The sequence below is a fragment of the Trachypithecus francoisi genome, unplaced genomic scaffold (genome assembly GCF_009764315.1).
Source record: "Trachypithecus francoisi isolate TF-2019V2 unplaced genomic scaffold, Tfra_2.0 Lachesis_group14, whole genome shotgun sequence".
Lineage (NCBI taxonomy): Eukaryota > Metazoa > Chordata > Mammalia > Primates > Cercopithecidae > Trachypithecus > Trachypithecus francoisi.
In genome coordinates, this window is record NW_022681459.1 from 49,345,706 (window position 1) to 49,359,694 (window position 13,989).

Consider the following 13,989-nt stretch of genomic DNA (forward strand, 5'->3'; position numbering starts at 1 on the left):
CCTGGTGTGATCTGGCTCCCCCGGCAAGAGTTGTATCAGGGGTTGGGGCTCAAGCTAGCCTCTTCATGTCCCTGAATCACAGCAGAAAGTTGGGAAGGAAACTCCGGGGTCCTGGCCTTTCCCCTAGTCACCCAGGGTCATGGCGAGTGTCAGGGCATTGCGCTTCACAGATGCCATGTGAGCAGCGGACAGGATGCTGGGCTGAGGAGCACAAGCCCTGCCCCACTCTGCTGTGAGTTTCCTTGGACAAGCTGCTTAAGCATTGTGGGTCTGCATGGCCTATCACCTCCTCTACCCACAAACAGGGACTGGAGAGGGTGACAGGCACAGGACACTTCTACTGGAAGGTCTAGAACAAATAAGTCATGCCTTCTTTACTGCCTTTGTAAAAGTGGAATCTTAGGAGGTGGTATTCTTACTATGTTACTTTTTTTTTTTTTTTGATAGAGACGTGGTCTTGCTATGTTGCCCGGGCTCATCTAAAACTCCTGGGCTCAAGCGATCCTCCCATCTCAGCCTCCCCAAGGGCTGGGATTACAGGCAGGAGGCATTATTATGAGGTAATTGAGGACAATGTCATTGAAGTAAAAAAGACAAAAACAGGCCAGGCATGGTGGCTAAGGCCTGTTATCTCCAACACTTTGGGAGGCTGAGGGGAGCAAATTGCTTGAGGTCTGGAGCTTGAGACAACATGGGGAAACCCTATCTCTGCAAAAAATACAAAAAATTAGCCAAGTGTGGTGATGCCCACCTGTAGTTCCAGCTACTCAGGAGGCTGAGGTGGGAGAATGGCTTGAGCCCAAGAGGTCAAGACTACAGTGAGCCATGATTGTACCACTGCACTCCAGCCTGGGTGGGCGACAGAGCGAGACCCTGTCTCAGAAAACAAACAAACAAATGAATAAACAAACAAACACCCCCTCCCCCAGGTCCTGGATCTGCCACCCAAGCTGTAAGATGTTGAGTGAGTGGCTTCATCCCTCTGAGCCTCCGTTTCCTTATCCATAAAGTGCCTTGGGGATGGCATGAGAGTAAAGCATGCTAGACTCACAAAGCTCTTGGCACAGTTTCTGGTACACAGAGAGCACTCACCAAATGATCATTGTTGTTTTCTTTATTATGATTATGCCAGATGTGACTATCTTTGCTTCCAGGAAAGTCTCTAAATCATAAGCTATGTGAAACAGGGGAAGTGGGTGGGGGTGGGAAGCTGAGTGTGCAAGTCAGACAAAGCCTGATGTAGGCAACGCCTATCAGAGGTATGTGGCCTTTGTGGCTGGGGTCCTCAAAAGACAGCCACTGCCAGAAATCTGGAGACTGAATTGTCTGGGTCTCCAGAAGAGAGTCCAACCCCACCACACCTCTGCTCCTGTCCAAGGTGCTGAAATCCACCCCACATAAGCTTCTCCTAGTCATGTATAGCCGTTGAGTCGCCTGCACCCTACCTTGTGGTCCTCCATTCAATGCCACAAATATACAGTGAGCATCTACTATATATAGTGAGCGGAAATAAAAAGGATTTAGATACGTCTCCAACCCAAGTTGCTCACAGCCATACGGAAGGAATTCAAGCATACACACTTGCCTTAGGATAGGTGAGGACAAAGGCTAGGGGGTTCATTTTGCAATTTATTGAGTTTCAGTGACACCCACTTCTTGCCTTTACCCTTGTTTTTTCCTCTTCTGAAACGTTGGTACCCTCCAAGGTTGTGCCTCTCATACTTTTCTTGATCTGACCACAGCAGATGAGTTTTCCCCCAGGCATCTCTTTGTGTTCTCACTAACGTCATAGAGTCAGGAGGACTAACAATCAATTTCAGGGAGGGAGGGAGTGTGGGATATAGAGAGGAATCAGAAGGTTAGGAGGTCTCTGAGAAGAGAGGGAGCCACCTAGACAGGGGTGAGCTCCTTATCATATTTCTGCATGCCCGCGTCAGGGAGCAGGACCTCCACCGTGAAGCTGACCTTCTTGGCGTGCACAAAGCTATAGGTGTTGTCGAAGCGTAGGACATCTGGGGGACAGATGGAAAGATGGGCATTGGGCTTGGCTTTACACACTCTTTGTTCCACCCCCGGCCAGGGAGGAGGACAGGCTTGTATTCCCACTGGCTTTCTTTGCCAAGCTGGGCCAAGCTCCCACCATGCTTCTTCCCTTCCCCATGGGAACTGCCACCCCAAGCAGGTCCTGTAAACAGACACCAACCTCCTCTTGGCATGTGCCCAGGCCTGGCTTTACTGGCATGGAGAGCAATGGTCATTACATCCCATTGTCTCATACCTGAAGACACACATGACAGGGCTGTGAAGGCACATGTTTGGGTTCATCAGAGACCTCCTAGCCCCCTTGGATGAAGTGGGGTTCTGGAGCAGGCCTGCTGGACACTGTTTGTTTCCTCACAACCACCCCAAAAAGCAGTTGTTGGCTGGGCACAGTGGCTCATGCCTATAATCCCAGCACTTTGGGAGGCAGAGGTGGGTGGATCACTTGAGGTCAGGAGTTCGAGAGCAGCCTGACCAGTGTGGAGAAACCCCATCTCTACTAAAAGTACAAAATTAAGTGTGGTGGCGCATGCCTGTAATCTCAGCTACTCGGGAGGCTGAGGCAGGAGAATCGCTTGAACCTGGGAGGCAGGGATTGCGGTGAGCTGAGATTGCACCATTGCTTACACCATTGCACTCCAACCTGGGCAACAAGAGTGAAACTCTGTCTCAAAAAAAAAAAAAGAAAGAAAGAAAGAAAGAAAAAGAAAAAGCAGGCATTGTAGCTCCTGGCTCACAGGTGAGCAAACCAAGAGTCGTTTCCAGATTGGTCAGACTTTTGCCCAGGACTATGCAGCTACCTGGAGGCTGGGGCGGGACCCTGGAACCACACAGCTTTGTGGCTCTGCACAAGTTGATTTATTTTTCAGAGCCTCGGTTTCCTCATGTGGAAAACTACTCTATCACTTGTTGTCTCTATTCTGCAGTCCAGGTGCCCCCAATCCCTGCAGGACCTGTGCATCTCTGGCTCCTGGTGCACAGTAGGTGCTCATGAATATGGACTGAGTGAGCGACTGTATAAATGAATGGTGCTAACCTAGGCTGTGTGTCCCTGAATGGGGGAGGGGTGTTACTGCCCCTCTGTTTTCTTCTCTAAAGCATGGGACAGGTAGCTCTAGCCTTTCAGAGCCAGGTCTCAGCTGGGGCAGACTTACAGATGCCAGCCTCTGAGCAGGTGAGGCTCCCGTCCTCGGGCACCATGTGGGCGTTGTAGCGCTGGCTGGGTAGAACCTCTGTCATCTCCCCTGCCCGCTGTCGCTCCCCCATCTTGGTCTTCAGGAAAACCCCGAAGCCGATGTCCGCACCATCAGATGAGAACTGCCACCTGTCAGGGGGAGGAGGAGGAGACAGGTTGCTGCCCAGCCTGATGGGTCTCTGAGGGGTTAGGGCCTGTCCCTACCTGAGGACGCAGCCTGGAAACAGGATCTCGTATTCCACTTGGTGTGACGAGCCGCGGTTGATTTGCACCGAGTGCTCGTACTGAGTCTTCACCTGGTCCCGCACGTACATGGACTTGGGGATCTCCCCGCCATAGTTGATCTGCGGATATGGGATGAGATGGGCTTACTCCCCTCTCCTGGCCGTTGTTCACATTTCTCCTGCCTGAGACACTTTCACCACCTCCTGGAAGTATCCTCTTCATCCTAGCTCCACTCTCCCCCTTCCTCAAGTCTTCTTTGACCATCCAAGCTGGGTCAGTGCTTCTGCTGGGAGCTTCCCCTTCCAGCTCATCCCTCTGGGTTAAAATTCTCCCATTTCTTGTTTGCCTTTATAGCTGCTGAGAGCTCTGGAAGGGCAAGGGTTGTATTGACTAGCTTAACACCCAGTTCTTGGGGTCTCTCTATAGGTAATTGTGGATGAATGACTGGGTGGAAAGGGAACCCAACTTAATTCTTGAACCTCTCTTGTCCCAGGAAGGGCTCTTTGTACCTTGGTTAAACATTTGGGGTTTCCATCTGGGTCAGTCAGGGTGCCCCCAAACTGGGCAGGCAGTTCCTCAGGACTGATGAGTTTCAGCAAACCTTCCTTCCAGTTATCTGGGAGCAGTGGGATGCAAGGGAGGTTAGCAAGCATGGAGGGGACCAATTGGCCTCCCACACCCAGCAGGATGACCTGAACTGGGGGAGAAGCCCTATAGGAGGTAGGCTGCCAGGGCCAATTCCCCAGTGTCCTAGGCCTGGGGCTATCGGAAGTGTCTTTCTCAGCACTGCATTGCTGTGGAAATGTGTTTCCCACCTTGATAGATGAATCAGCACTTTCTATTTCTCTTTGAGACAGTGTCTCACGCTGTTGTCCAGGCTGGAGTGCAGTGGCATGATCATGGCTCACTGCAACCTTGACCTCCTGGGCTCAAGTGATCCTCCTACCTCAGCCTCGCGAGTAGCTGGGACTACAGGCATGTGCCACCATGCCTGGCTAATTTTTGTTTTGCTTGTTTTTTTTTTATAGAGATAGGGTTTCACCATGTTGCCCAGGCTAGTCTCAAACTCCTGGCCTCAAATGATTGTCTCACCTGGGCCTTCCAACGTGTTGGGATTACAGTTGTGAGCCATCATGCCCAGGCTACAGCATTTTTTTTTTTTTTTTTTTTTTTGAGACAGAGTCTTCCTCTGTCACCCAGGCTGGAAGGCAGTAGTGCGATCTCAGCTCACTGCAACCTCCGCGTCACAGGTTGAAGCAATTCTCTACCTCAGCTTCCTGAGTAGCTGGGATTACAGGTGTCCACTACCACGCCTGACTAATTTTTATATTTTTAGTAGAGACGGGGTTTCACCATCTTGGCCAGGCTGGTCTTGAACTCCTGACCTTGTGATCCACCCACCTCGGCCTCCCAAAGTGCTGGGATTACAGGCATGAGCCACCACGCTCAGCCAACAGCACATTCTTGAAGATCTTCCAGTCATGAGCAGTGAAGCTAAGAGTTATCTAATTGCCTCAAGGAGACTTTAGAGCTCAATGACGTCAACAGCCTTATGGGATCGCTCTGTGAGTAAGTGGCGTACCCAAGTCACACCTCCCAGTGGGGCATGGACAGCCTTGGGCCTTTGGAGGGACCCTCCCCACCTCGCTCTGCCTAATCACCATGACCATGTTTATTACTGTTCTTCATACCCTATGCAAAGCTCTAAGAGTTCTGGGTCTTGGCTGTTACCATGCCCCAGCCTTGTGGCTAATCCCGGCTACCCAGTCCCCCAACCGCCTCACTTTAGCCATGGGAGATTCCTTCTCTACAGTGGGATTAAGGGGAAGACCACAATGTCCCACACACCAGGGCCAAATGAGCAGAGTTGCATGGGGCAGAGGCTGTGGACTTAAGGCCTGGACTGTGCTGGTAAGCCACACTGCTCTAGGCTTTGGAAGGCTTAGAAGACATGAGCCTGGATCCTTCAAACCAGGCCCTCATAGTCTATCAAGTTCCCCATCCCAGTGGAATTGGGTAGAGGCAGAGGCTCAGGTACCAGGGGGAAAGAGAAAGTAAGGATTTATAAGTTCCTCCTCACCCCTGGATCTTCAGTTCTCCTAATTCTGTGATCTGACTATCCTGCTTGGGAGAAGTTTTCCTCCAAGCCAGGGTTGTTGGTTGGGTTTAAGAACTATTTCCCTTTTCTCTCTTTCTCTCAGCCTTGTAAACACAGCTCTCTCACTTGTAAACACAGCTATTTTCCTATTTATAAAATTAATACATATTATTATACAGTTTAGAAATCATAGACAATACAGGTAATAAAATTAAAAACCACATGATTTCTCACTATCAATAAATAAATATTTTGTTGTTTTCTCTTCTAGAAATAAATATTTATTGTACATATATTTGTTTTCATAAAAATAAGATATTTTTAGTTTAATCTTATTTTAGTTTATGCTTATGAAGATAAGTTTATAATCTACTTTTAAAAACTTAATGACATTTCCATGGCATTAAATATTTACACATAGCATTATTTTTCATGATTGCTCCAGAATTCATCAAATGCATGCACCATTATTTATTTATCCAGTCCTTTCTTGTTGGACCTCCTTTCTCTGAATTGTGACTACTCTTTCTGCTCATCTGCCTCATCCTCTTCAGCCGAGGTTGCCTTTAGAAGCACTAAGCTTATAAATGTTGAGAAGAAACCGAGACTTATATACCAGAAATTGACTAGCAACCAAACTGAAACCAATGAGGTGGTAGGTGTGGAGGCCTTGTCCACCAAAGGGGTATGGCAGGGAAAAGAGCAAAGGTAGCAGACTCTTTAGGGTAAAACCCACTTCACTGTTGTGAAGAAGGAGCCTCTGACTAGGTGATGTGTAGAGTCTGTTGTTTTGAGATAGGATCTCACTCTGTTGCCCAGGCTGGAGTGCAGTGGTGTGAACACGACTCACTGCAGCTTCAAACTCCTGGGCTCAAGTGATCCTCCCACCTCAGCCTCCCGAGTAGCTGGAATTACAGGTGCGCACCACCACACCCAACAAATTTTTAAATTTTTTGTAGAGATGGGGTCTTGCTATGTTGCTGTGGCTGGTCTCAACCTCCTGATCTCAAGCAATCCTCCCATCTCAGTCTCCCAAAGTGCTGGGATTATAGATGTTAGCCACTGCACTCAACCTAATGTGTGGAGTTCTAGATGGGGTAATGGGACAACCTCACTCCAAAGGTCATGTAGAGAGGTCAGGAAATTGAGCTGAAATTGAGTTGTGTTACTTACTTCCCAACACAATAATTTTCCTGCGAGTGTCCTCACTAAGGAACGGCTTCATGAGGTTGTAGCCCACAGGGAACAGTTTGGTAGCTGGAGATATAGAAGTAAGGATAATGGGAAGAAAAGAATTACATTGAGCAACTCCCTCCATAACGGTTATAGCCAATGATACAGAGGAGTCGTGACTAACCCTGGTCAGTTCCAGTATCTGTCCTGCACCGAGTGAACCATCCAACCAACCAGTCAACCAGCCAACAAACAGCCAACTAACCAATCACACCATGCAATAATCAACCACCCATTCAGTCAACAAACCAGCCAAACATTCAAACTGCTAATCAGCCACCTATTCAGTCAACCAATAAAGAAGCCAACCTACCACATAATCAGCCACCTAACAAATCAACCAAACAGCAAAGCAATCAGCCGATGGAACAGCCAGATAACCACTCAACTAACTGTGTTCTCTAGCCAGCCAGTCATCCAAATAACCAGTCAGCCAACCATCCAAATAACCAGCTAACCAGTCATCCAAATAACTAGACAGCCGACTATCCAAATAACCAGTCAGCCACCATCCAAATAACCATCTAAGATTCAGCCAAACAACAAACCAGGCAACCAGCGAACCAACCTGCCAACCAGCCATCAAAACGACCTACCAACCAAAATGCCAACCAGCCACTCAATCAGTCAACCAAGCTAAGAACTAGCCAACCAAGCAGCCAGCCAATTCTCCAACCAACCACCAGTCAGTCAACTAGCCAAGCAACCAACTGGCCAGTCAACTGAACAACCAATCAAGCAACCAACGGATCAAGCAACCAGCCAATCACCAAACATCCATCCATCCTTTCATCTACCCACCAACCCAAACAACAATCACCCAAATACCTATGCAGCATCCACCATGGACCCAGGCCTGTGAGGGCTACAACAAAAGTGGAAGATCACAGCCCCTGCCTTCAAGGAGCAGAAAACTCAGCCAGTAAAGCAGGATGAGCACAAATAAAACAGCTGGAGATCCCTAAAAGGCAGCAAACGGAAAGGCGGCACCAGTTGCCAGGGCCAGAGGCAGTCTGGGGAGGGAGAGATCATCATGGATAGGAGAAATAAGGGAGGATCCCTGGGAGAGCTGGGACTGGAGTTGCCTTCTCTTGCAGTAAGACCAACCCTAGAACTTACCATTTATTGAGAACTTACTCTATACCAGGCATTCTAAGCGATCTGCATACAGCCAAGAAACCAACCTGCCTCTCAACAATCCTGGGACAAAGACAGTGTTATCATCCTCAGCGTACAGAGGAGGAAACAGAGGCACAAGTGAAGTCATTTGTCACACACCTTTCACAATGAGCATGAACTTCAGGGTCTCTGGGTAATTCTCTTCAAGGAGGCCAAAGAACTGTGGAAGCAAGAGAGATCCCTTCAGAGAGCACATCGCGTCTTCTCCTACCTCCATCTCCTTTGCAATCTCCTGTTGGGAGGTTTCAGATGGCTCTGGAGGGTTTTCCTTCATGCCATCACCTCCACTGGCCTCTGAAGGGAACCTTCTCACCTCCAACTATCATAACCATACTCTAATAATAATTACATAATAATCGTTTTTAGTAAATATTATAATAATTGCAGTATAATGACTACTATTTATTAAATGTTCACTATTTGCCAAGCAGTGTATATACACTTTACATAACAACTTGCTGAAGTATCTCTACACTGCTATCCCCATTTTGTAGGTGAGGAAACAAGCATGGAGAGGGTTTGGTGGAAGCTGGCACGTGTGGTCTCAGCACAGTGTTGTCCCTGAAACCCATTCTGTGGGATCTTCTAGGAAACATATTAAGGACTTTTGGGGTTTGAGTCACAGTGAGGGAGGCCAGGACATTTTTTAAACTAAACCTTGGCTCTCGGTGAGCAGCTGGGTCATGGCAGGCCAAGCTGGTCATCAAAGCAAGTGGTGGGTGGCCCTGGGCCTTCTCCTCACCTCCTGGTACACTTCTACCAGAGGTTTCCAGAAGTGTTTCAGTCCCAGGCCCTCACAGTCAAATATCATCACGATGGTCTCAATCTTCTTCCCCAGCTGCAAGGATGAGAGCAAGAAGTAGTTCTGGGGTTCAGGGTGTAGGCTTGGGAGATGGTAACCCAAGTACATGACCCCTTGGGGCTTCTTCTAGCCCCGACTCTGTCCTCAGAGGAACAAGTGGACAAACCAATGAATGCATTTCCCCACTCATCCATCCATCCATCCACCCACCCACCCACACACCCCCTTATATATCAGTTTACCCATTAATTACTTGACCCATCCATCCATTCCTATTGTCATTAATTTAGTCATCCTCCATTTTTCCAACTGATATTTATCAAGCACTTTTTTGTGTGTGCCGGACACTGAAAGTGTAATGAATAATACCTAATAACCCACAGTTCTTGTCCTCAAAAAGTTCACTGGCTGGCTGGGGAGATGACAAGCAACCAGGTCATTTGGATCCTGTGATAAGTGCTGCGATAGGTCAGCACAAGGGCTGCAGGGATACAGAATGGTTATTTAACCCAGGTGGGGGACTCAGAGAAGGTGACATCTACGTTTCAGAACTAAAGGACAGATAGGAGAAAGTCAGGGGAAGTTGTGGGAGGTAGGTGTGTGTGGTGGAAACCAGGGTTGTTCAGACAGAAGGAATGGCAAGGGCAAAGAAAGGCTCAGAGGGAATGGCGGCAATAGCTGCCATTGTTGAGAAACATGTGTTAGGCCCTGTGTGCTAAACTGCATACTTGCATTATCTCATTTCGCTTTTGCAACCATTATGTATTAATATCCCTGTTTTATAGGTGAAGGAGCTGAGGCTCAGACAGGTGAAATGACATATTCAAAACACTGAAAAAACAAAATAAAACAAAACAAAACAAAAAAACCCCATCAACCAAGAATTCTATTCCAGGCCCAGTGCAGTGGCTCACGCCTGTCATTCTAGCACTTTGGGAGGCTGAGGCGGGTAGATCACAAGGTCAGGAGGTTGAGACCATCCTGGCCAATATGGTGAAACCCTGTCTCTATTAAAAATACAAAAATTAGCCAGGTATGGTGGTGTGTGCCTGTAATCCCCAGCTACACAGGAGGCTGAGGCAGGAAAATTGCTTGAACCTGGGAGGCAGAGGTTTCAGTGAGCCAAGATCACACCAATGCACTCCAGCCTGGGCGACAGAGCAAGACTGTCTCAACAACAACAAAAAAAAGAGTTCTATTCCCAGCAAAAGTATCCTTCAAGAAACTGTCCTTCTGTGACTGTGACTTTTCAAGGCCACACAGCTGGTAAGCAACAGAGCTGGTATTTGACCCCAGAGCCCTCTGACTGCGGTTGTAGAGAACACAGGTATGTTTCTGAGACCAATCCCCCCGGCAGCCTCACCTGCCCCCAGCCATCCGCCCCACCTGGCCTGGGCCTCACCCTCTCCGTCTGCAGGTCACACTCATGCAGGATGCGCTCACAGTCCCTCATCTTGGTCTTGAGCAGGTCCTGCTTGGTGACTGAGAAGAGCAGCCCCTTGGGATCAAGTGGCCCAATGATGTCATACCACACGGGGCAGCCATCACGGTCATAGCCACACAGGCCCCCAGGCATGTACTTCTGGATCACCTGGGCATGAAAAGATGCACAGAACTTGGCATTACACACCTCCCTTGAGACCCACAGACCAGGCTGACCTGGGTGGCCCAAGCCTACACACACCATGATATAAAGCACTGTCCCTCCCTGGAAAGTAGTGCTATTGTCTCAGGTGAGAAAGCTGAGGTCCTGCAGGGCAGGGCCTTGCCCACAGAGGGTAAATGGCAAAGCCAGGTCTCAGCAGGCCCCGGGGCTTCTAAGATCTGCCCCTGATGTCTCCCATGTCCCTTTCTGTGGAGAAGAGTTGGGTTTAGTGACGGAGAACACAGATTCTGAAGGTTAACAGAGCTGACTCAAAAACAGACACTGGCTGGGCATGGAGGCTCATTCCTGTAATCCCAGCTACTCAGGAGGTTGAGGCAGATGGGATCTCCTGAGGCCAGGAGTTTGAGACCAGCTTGGGCAACGGAGGGAGACCCTGTCTCTACAAAAATAAAATACATTAGCCAGCCACGGTAATACACATCTGTAGACTTGAGAATCACTTGAGCCCAGGAGTTCAAGGTTGCCGTGAGCCATGATCATGCCACTGCACACCAGCCTTGGCAACAGACTGAGACCCCATCCATAAAAAAAATAAAAAGCAGATACTGCTGTTTCTCTACTGTGTGTCCTTGAGCAAGTGACACCACCTTTCTGAGCTCCATTCTACCTCCTCTTTTGTAAAATGGTTTGGATAATCCCTCACTCTTGGGACTGCTGGGGAAAGTCCCTGAGATAATGTAGGCAAAGCAGACTGCCCAGCTCAAGGTACATGCCCTACAAGTGAAGATGTGGCCATTACTTTACTAAGATGCCAGTGGTGGCACCATTCTCATCAGTGCCTTGATGGGCTCAACTTCTTTCCCACCCAGACAGGATGCTTTAGGCAATGCCCTAGGGGGCAGGGGCGCAGAAGCACAGGCTAACCGTGGTGGTTAAGAGCCTGGGTTTGGGGGGCCAAACAGGCCTGAGCATAAATCCCAGCCCTGCGTTGGGCTATGGGACTGTGGGCAAGTTACCTAATTTTTGCCGGCCTTCAGTGTCCTCATCCATAAAATGGGGACAATAGTATCCATCATTGTGACGATTAAAGAAGCTCATGCTGCTAACATCTTAACCTAGGCCTGGACCTCGCAAGCCCCCAGGAAACACGCATTATTACTATAGGAAAGGAGACTGTGGGCCTGCGGGTTCCACATGCCTCTCAGCCTTGCTGTCCCTCATTCATGGTCCCCAGTGACCTTAAGCGGTATGTCCATGAAAGACTGAGGTGTTTGGCGGTGTTGGCTCACCTCTGGGGGCTGCCAATCAAGGATATGATCAATATCCATGGTCTTCCGGAACTCCATGTACTGAAAGGGAAATGAGTGGTAAGACCCCACTGGGCTCCCAGCGCCCTGAGAGCGGGGATGGAAGGAGGGGCTTGAGACATGGATTGCCCCCGACAAAACCCCTCCATAAATTTCCAGAGTGGATGGGTCTCACCTTGCGGAGCATAGCCTCCGACTTCTGCAAGTCAAAATTCCGAGCTGTGGGAAAACAGAAGGAAGGTGTGAGACAGGAAAGATGCCTTGTCTTGCTCCTGGCCAGTGGGAGCTATGGAGGACGCTGGGGGCTAGGGTAAGACCTCGCTCCCCTACCCCCTTCCCTCCTGTGGACCTGAACATGTGAAGCAAGATTGTGTGGATGGCCCCTGAGAGCCATGAGACACTCTGGATCAGTTGAGACCAGGCCCCTCTTGATGCCCCCTGATCCCAACCTCTCCCATCTCTGCCCTCACCTCGGAGCCAGCGTAGAAGAAAATAATCATCAGTGTTGGGCAGGGCGGGAAGCACATCCTGGACATTTTCTCTAAACTGGCAAGAGAAATGCTAGTTAAAGTGGCTCTCTCACGTTGAGCCTTGGCCTCCAGACTCAAAGACTGTTTTCATAACCTCTCCTTTCCTCCCACATGCAAAATGGCCCACATTGATAAAAGGATGGATTAATGGTTGAATAGAAGGAGAGATGGATCACTGGATAGGTGGATGAATGGGAGGATAGATGGATTAATAAATGGTTAGAAAGAACAGATGGGTGAGTGGGTAGGTAGATGAAAAGAGGAAGAAGAAATGAATGGATGGATGGATGGATAGATGGATGAGTGGGTGGGTGGATAAGTCAGTGAATGGGCAGAGGAGAGATGGGTGGGTGATGGAGAGAAGGAAAGATGGATAGGTGGATGGGTGGGTAGGAAGATGGATGTGTGAATGAAAGAAAGGATAAACAGGCCAGGTGTGGTGGCTCATGCCTGTAATCCCAGCGCTTTGGGAGGCTGAGGTTGGTGGATCACCTGAGGTCAGGAGTTTGAGACCAGCCTGGCCAACATGGTGAAAACACATCTCTACTAAAAATAAAAAAATTAGCTGGGTGTGGTGGCGCACGTCTGTAATCCCAGCTACCCAGGGGGCCGAGGCAGAATTGGTTGAACCTGGGAGATGGAGGCTGCAGTGAGCTGAGATCGCTCCATAGCCCTCCAGCCTAGATGACAGAGCAAGACTCTATCTCAAAAAGAAGAAGAAGAAGGAGAAGGAGAAGGAGAAGAGGAAGAGGAAGAAGAAGAAAGAAGAGGAAGAAGAAGAAGAAGAAGAAGAAGAAGAAGAAGAAGAAGAAGAAGAAGAAGAAGAAGAAGAAGAAGAAGAAGAAGAAGAAGAAGAAGAAGAAAGGATAAATAATTGGGTGAGTGAATACGTAGATTGGAGTTTGGATGCACTCTTAGTTCCCTCCATGTGTTAGCCCTCAAAACATCTGCTTTTTTTCATCCCATCTTCTATTAAAACATGGTTAGTAACTATATGTCCTCTTCCTTCTTTAGCTCTTTGAATGACAACACTTTCTGCTCTGTCTCGGGCTTTTACAGTTTGGTCATCTTTCAGGATCCCAAGGAGAAAGGGGTTAAAGGGCAGACCAGCAGCATCTTTCAAGTCCTACCTATGGTGCCTGGGAGAGAGGAAGTGGGGTGCCTGGCTGCCAGGTAAACCTCTCTGGTTCTGGTTCCTGGATGAGAAGAAGTCAGGCTCGACCTTGGGTGGGCACCACCCACGCTATTGCCTGGAAGTGGTGCTAGTCCCTCAACCCCCGCCCTGGACAGGGTTGATGTCACTGGGCACTGTGGGGCTTGACCCTTTGGGAGGTAACACCAAAGAGACAATGTCAAGGACATGCTGAATCAACTGAGTGGGGCAGGGTTCCAGCCACTCCTTTCCACCCCCCAGCCCCTTTCCCCTGGTCTTCCGGAACTCCAGGGGGAGGGGCTCTCACCTTGGCCAGGGTCTCTGCCTGTTTGGGGCTCAGGTCTCCGACTCGGCCACTCATGGTGCTGGCTGAGGCTTGAGGAGTGGTGGCCACTACAGGCAAGAGGCCAAGCCTAGTTTGTCAGCCCTGACCCAGCTGGGTCCTTTTGCTCCCACTCCTGGGCGTGTCTCCAAGTGCCTCCTCATTGGCCAGCTGTTTAAATTGCACATTACATAATTGGGATTAAGTGAGGTCCCGTGCTTGGCTTGGGGACAGATCTGGGGGGGCAGGCGGGCATGGAGCATGTGCCAAATGTCCCCTGCCAGGAGGAGGCAGCTGGG

The 13,989-nt window shown here is 49.3% G+C and overlaps 1 protein-coding gene across 1 annotated transcript; it reads right to left on the reverse strand.

Moving 5' to 3' along the window:
- Window positions 1–1,110: 1,110 nt before the first annotated feature.
- On the reverse strand, window positions 1,111–13,801 carry SEC14L3 (SEC14 like lipid binding 3). Its single transcript, XM_033233232.1, has 12 exons — window positions 13,676–13,801; window positions 12,156–12,231; window positions 11,861–11,904; window positions 11,668–11,727; window positions 10,175–10,363; window positions 8,713–8,808; window positions 8,070–8,130; window positions 6,732–6,815; window positions 3,970–4,076; window positions 3,440–3,579; window positions 3,195–3,364; window positions 1,111–2,012 (listed from the first exon to the last, which is right to left on the reverse strand). Exons 1-12 carry the CDS (start codon window positions 13,727–13,729, stop codon window positions 1,891–1,893), a joined length of 1,203 nt encoding a protein of 400 aa, XP_033089123.1. The 5' UTR covers window positions 13,730–13,801; the 3' UTR covers window positions 1,111–1,890.
- Between the last annotated feature and the right edge of the window lie 188 nt (window positions 13,802–13,989).

Excerpts from the sequence above, each read along its gene's own strand:
- SEC14L3 (XM_033233232.1), bottom strand. The coding sequence starts at position 13,729 with ATGAGTGGCCGAGTCGGAGACCTGAGCCCCAAACAGGCAGAGACCCTG. Across the intron at positions 11,905-12,155 it reads TCTTCTACGCTGGCTCCGAG|CTCGGAATTTTGACTTGCAG; the intron begins GTGAGGGCAGAG and ends GTTTTCCCACAG. Across the intron at positions 10,364-11,667 it reads TTGATTGGCAGCCCCCAGAG|GTGATCCAGAAGTACATGCC; the intron begins GTGAGCCAACAC and ends TTTCATGCCCAG.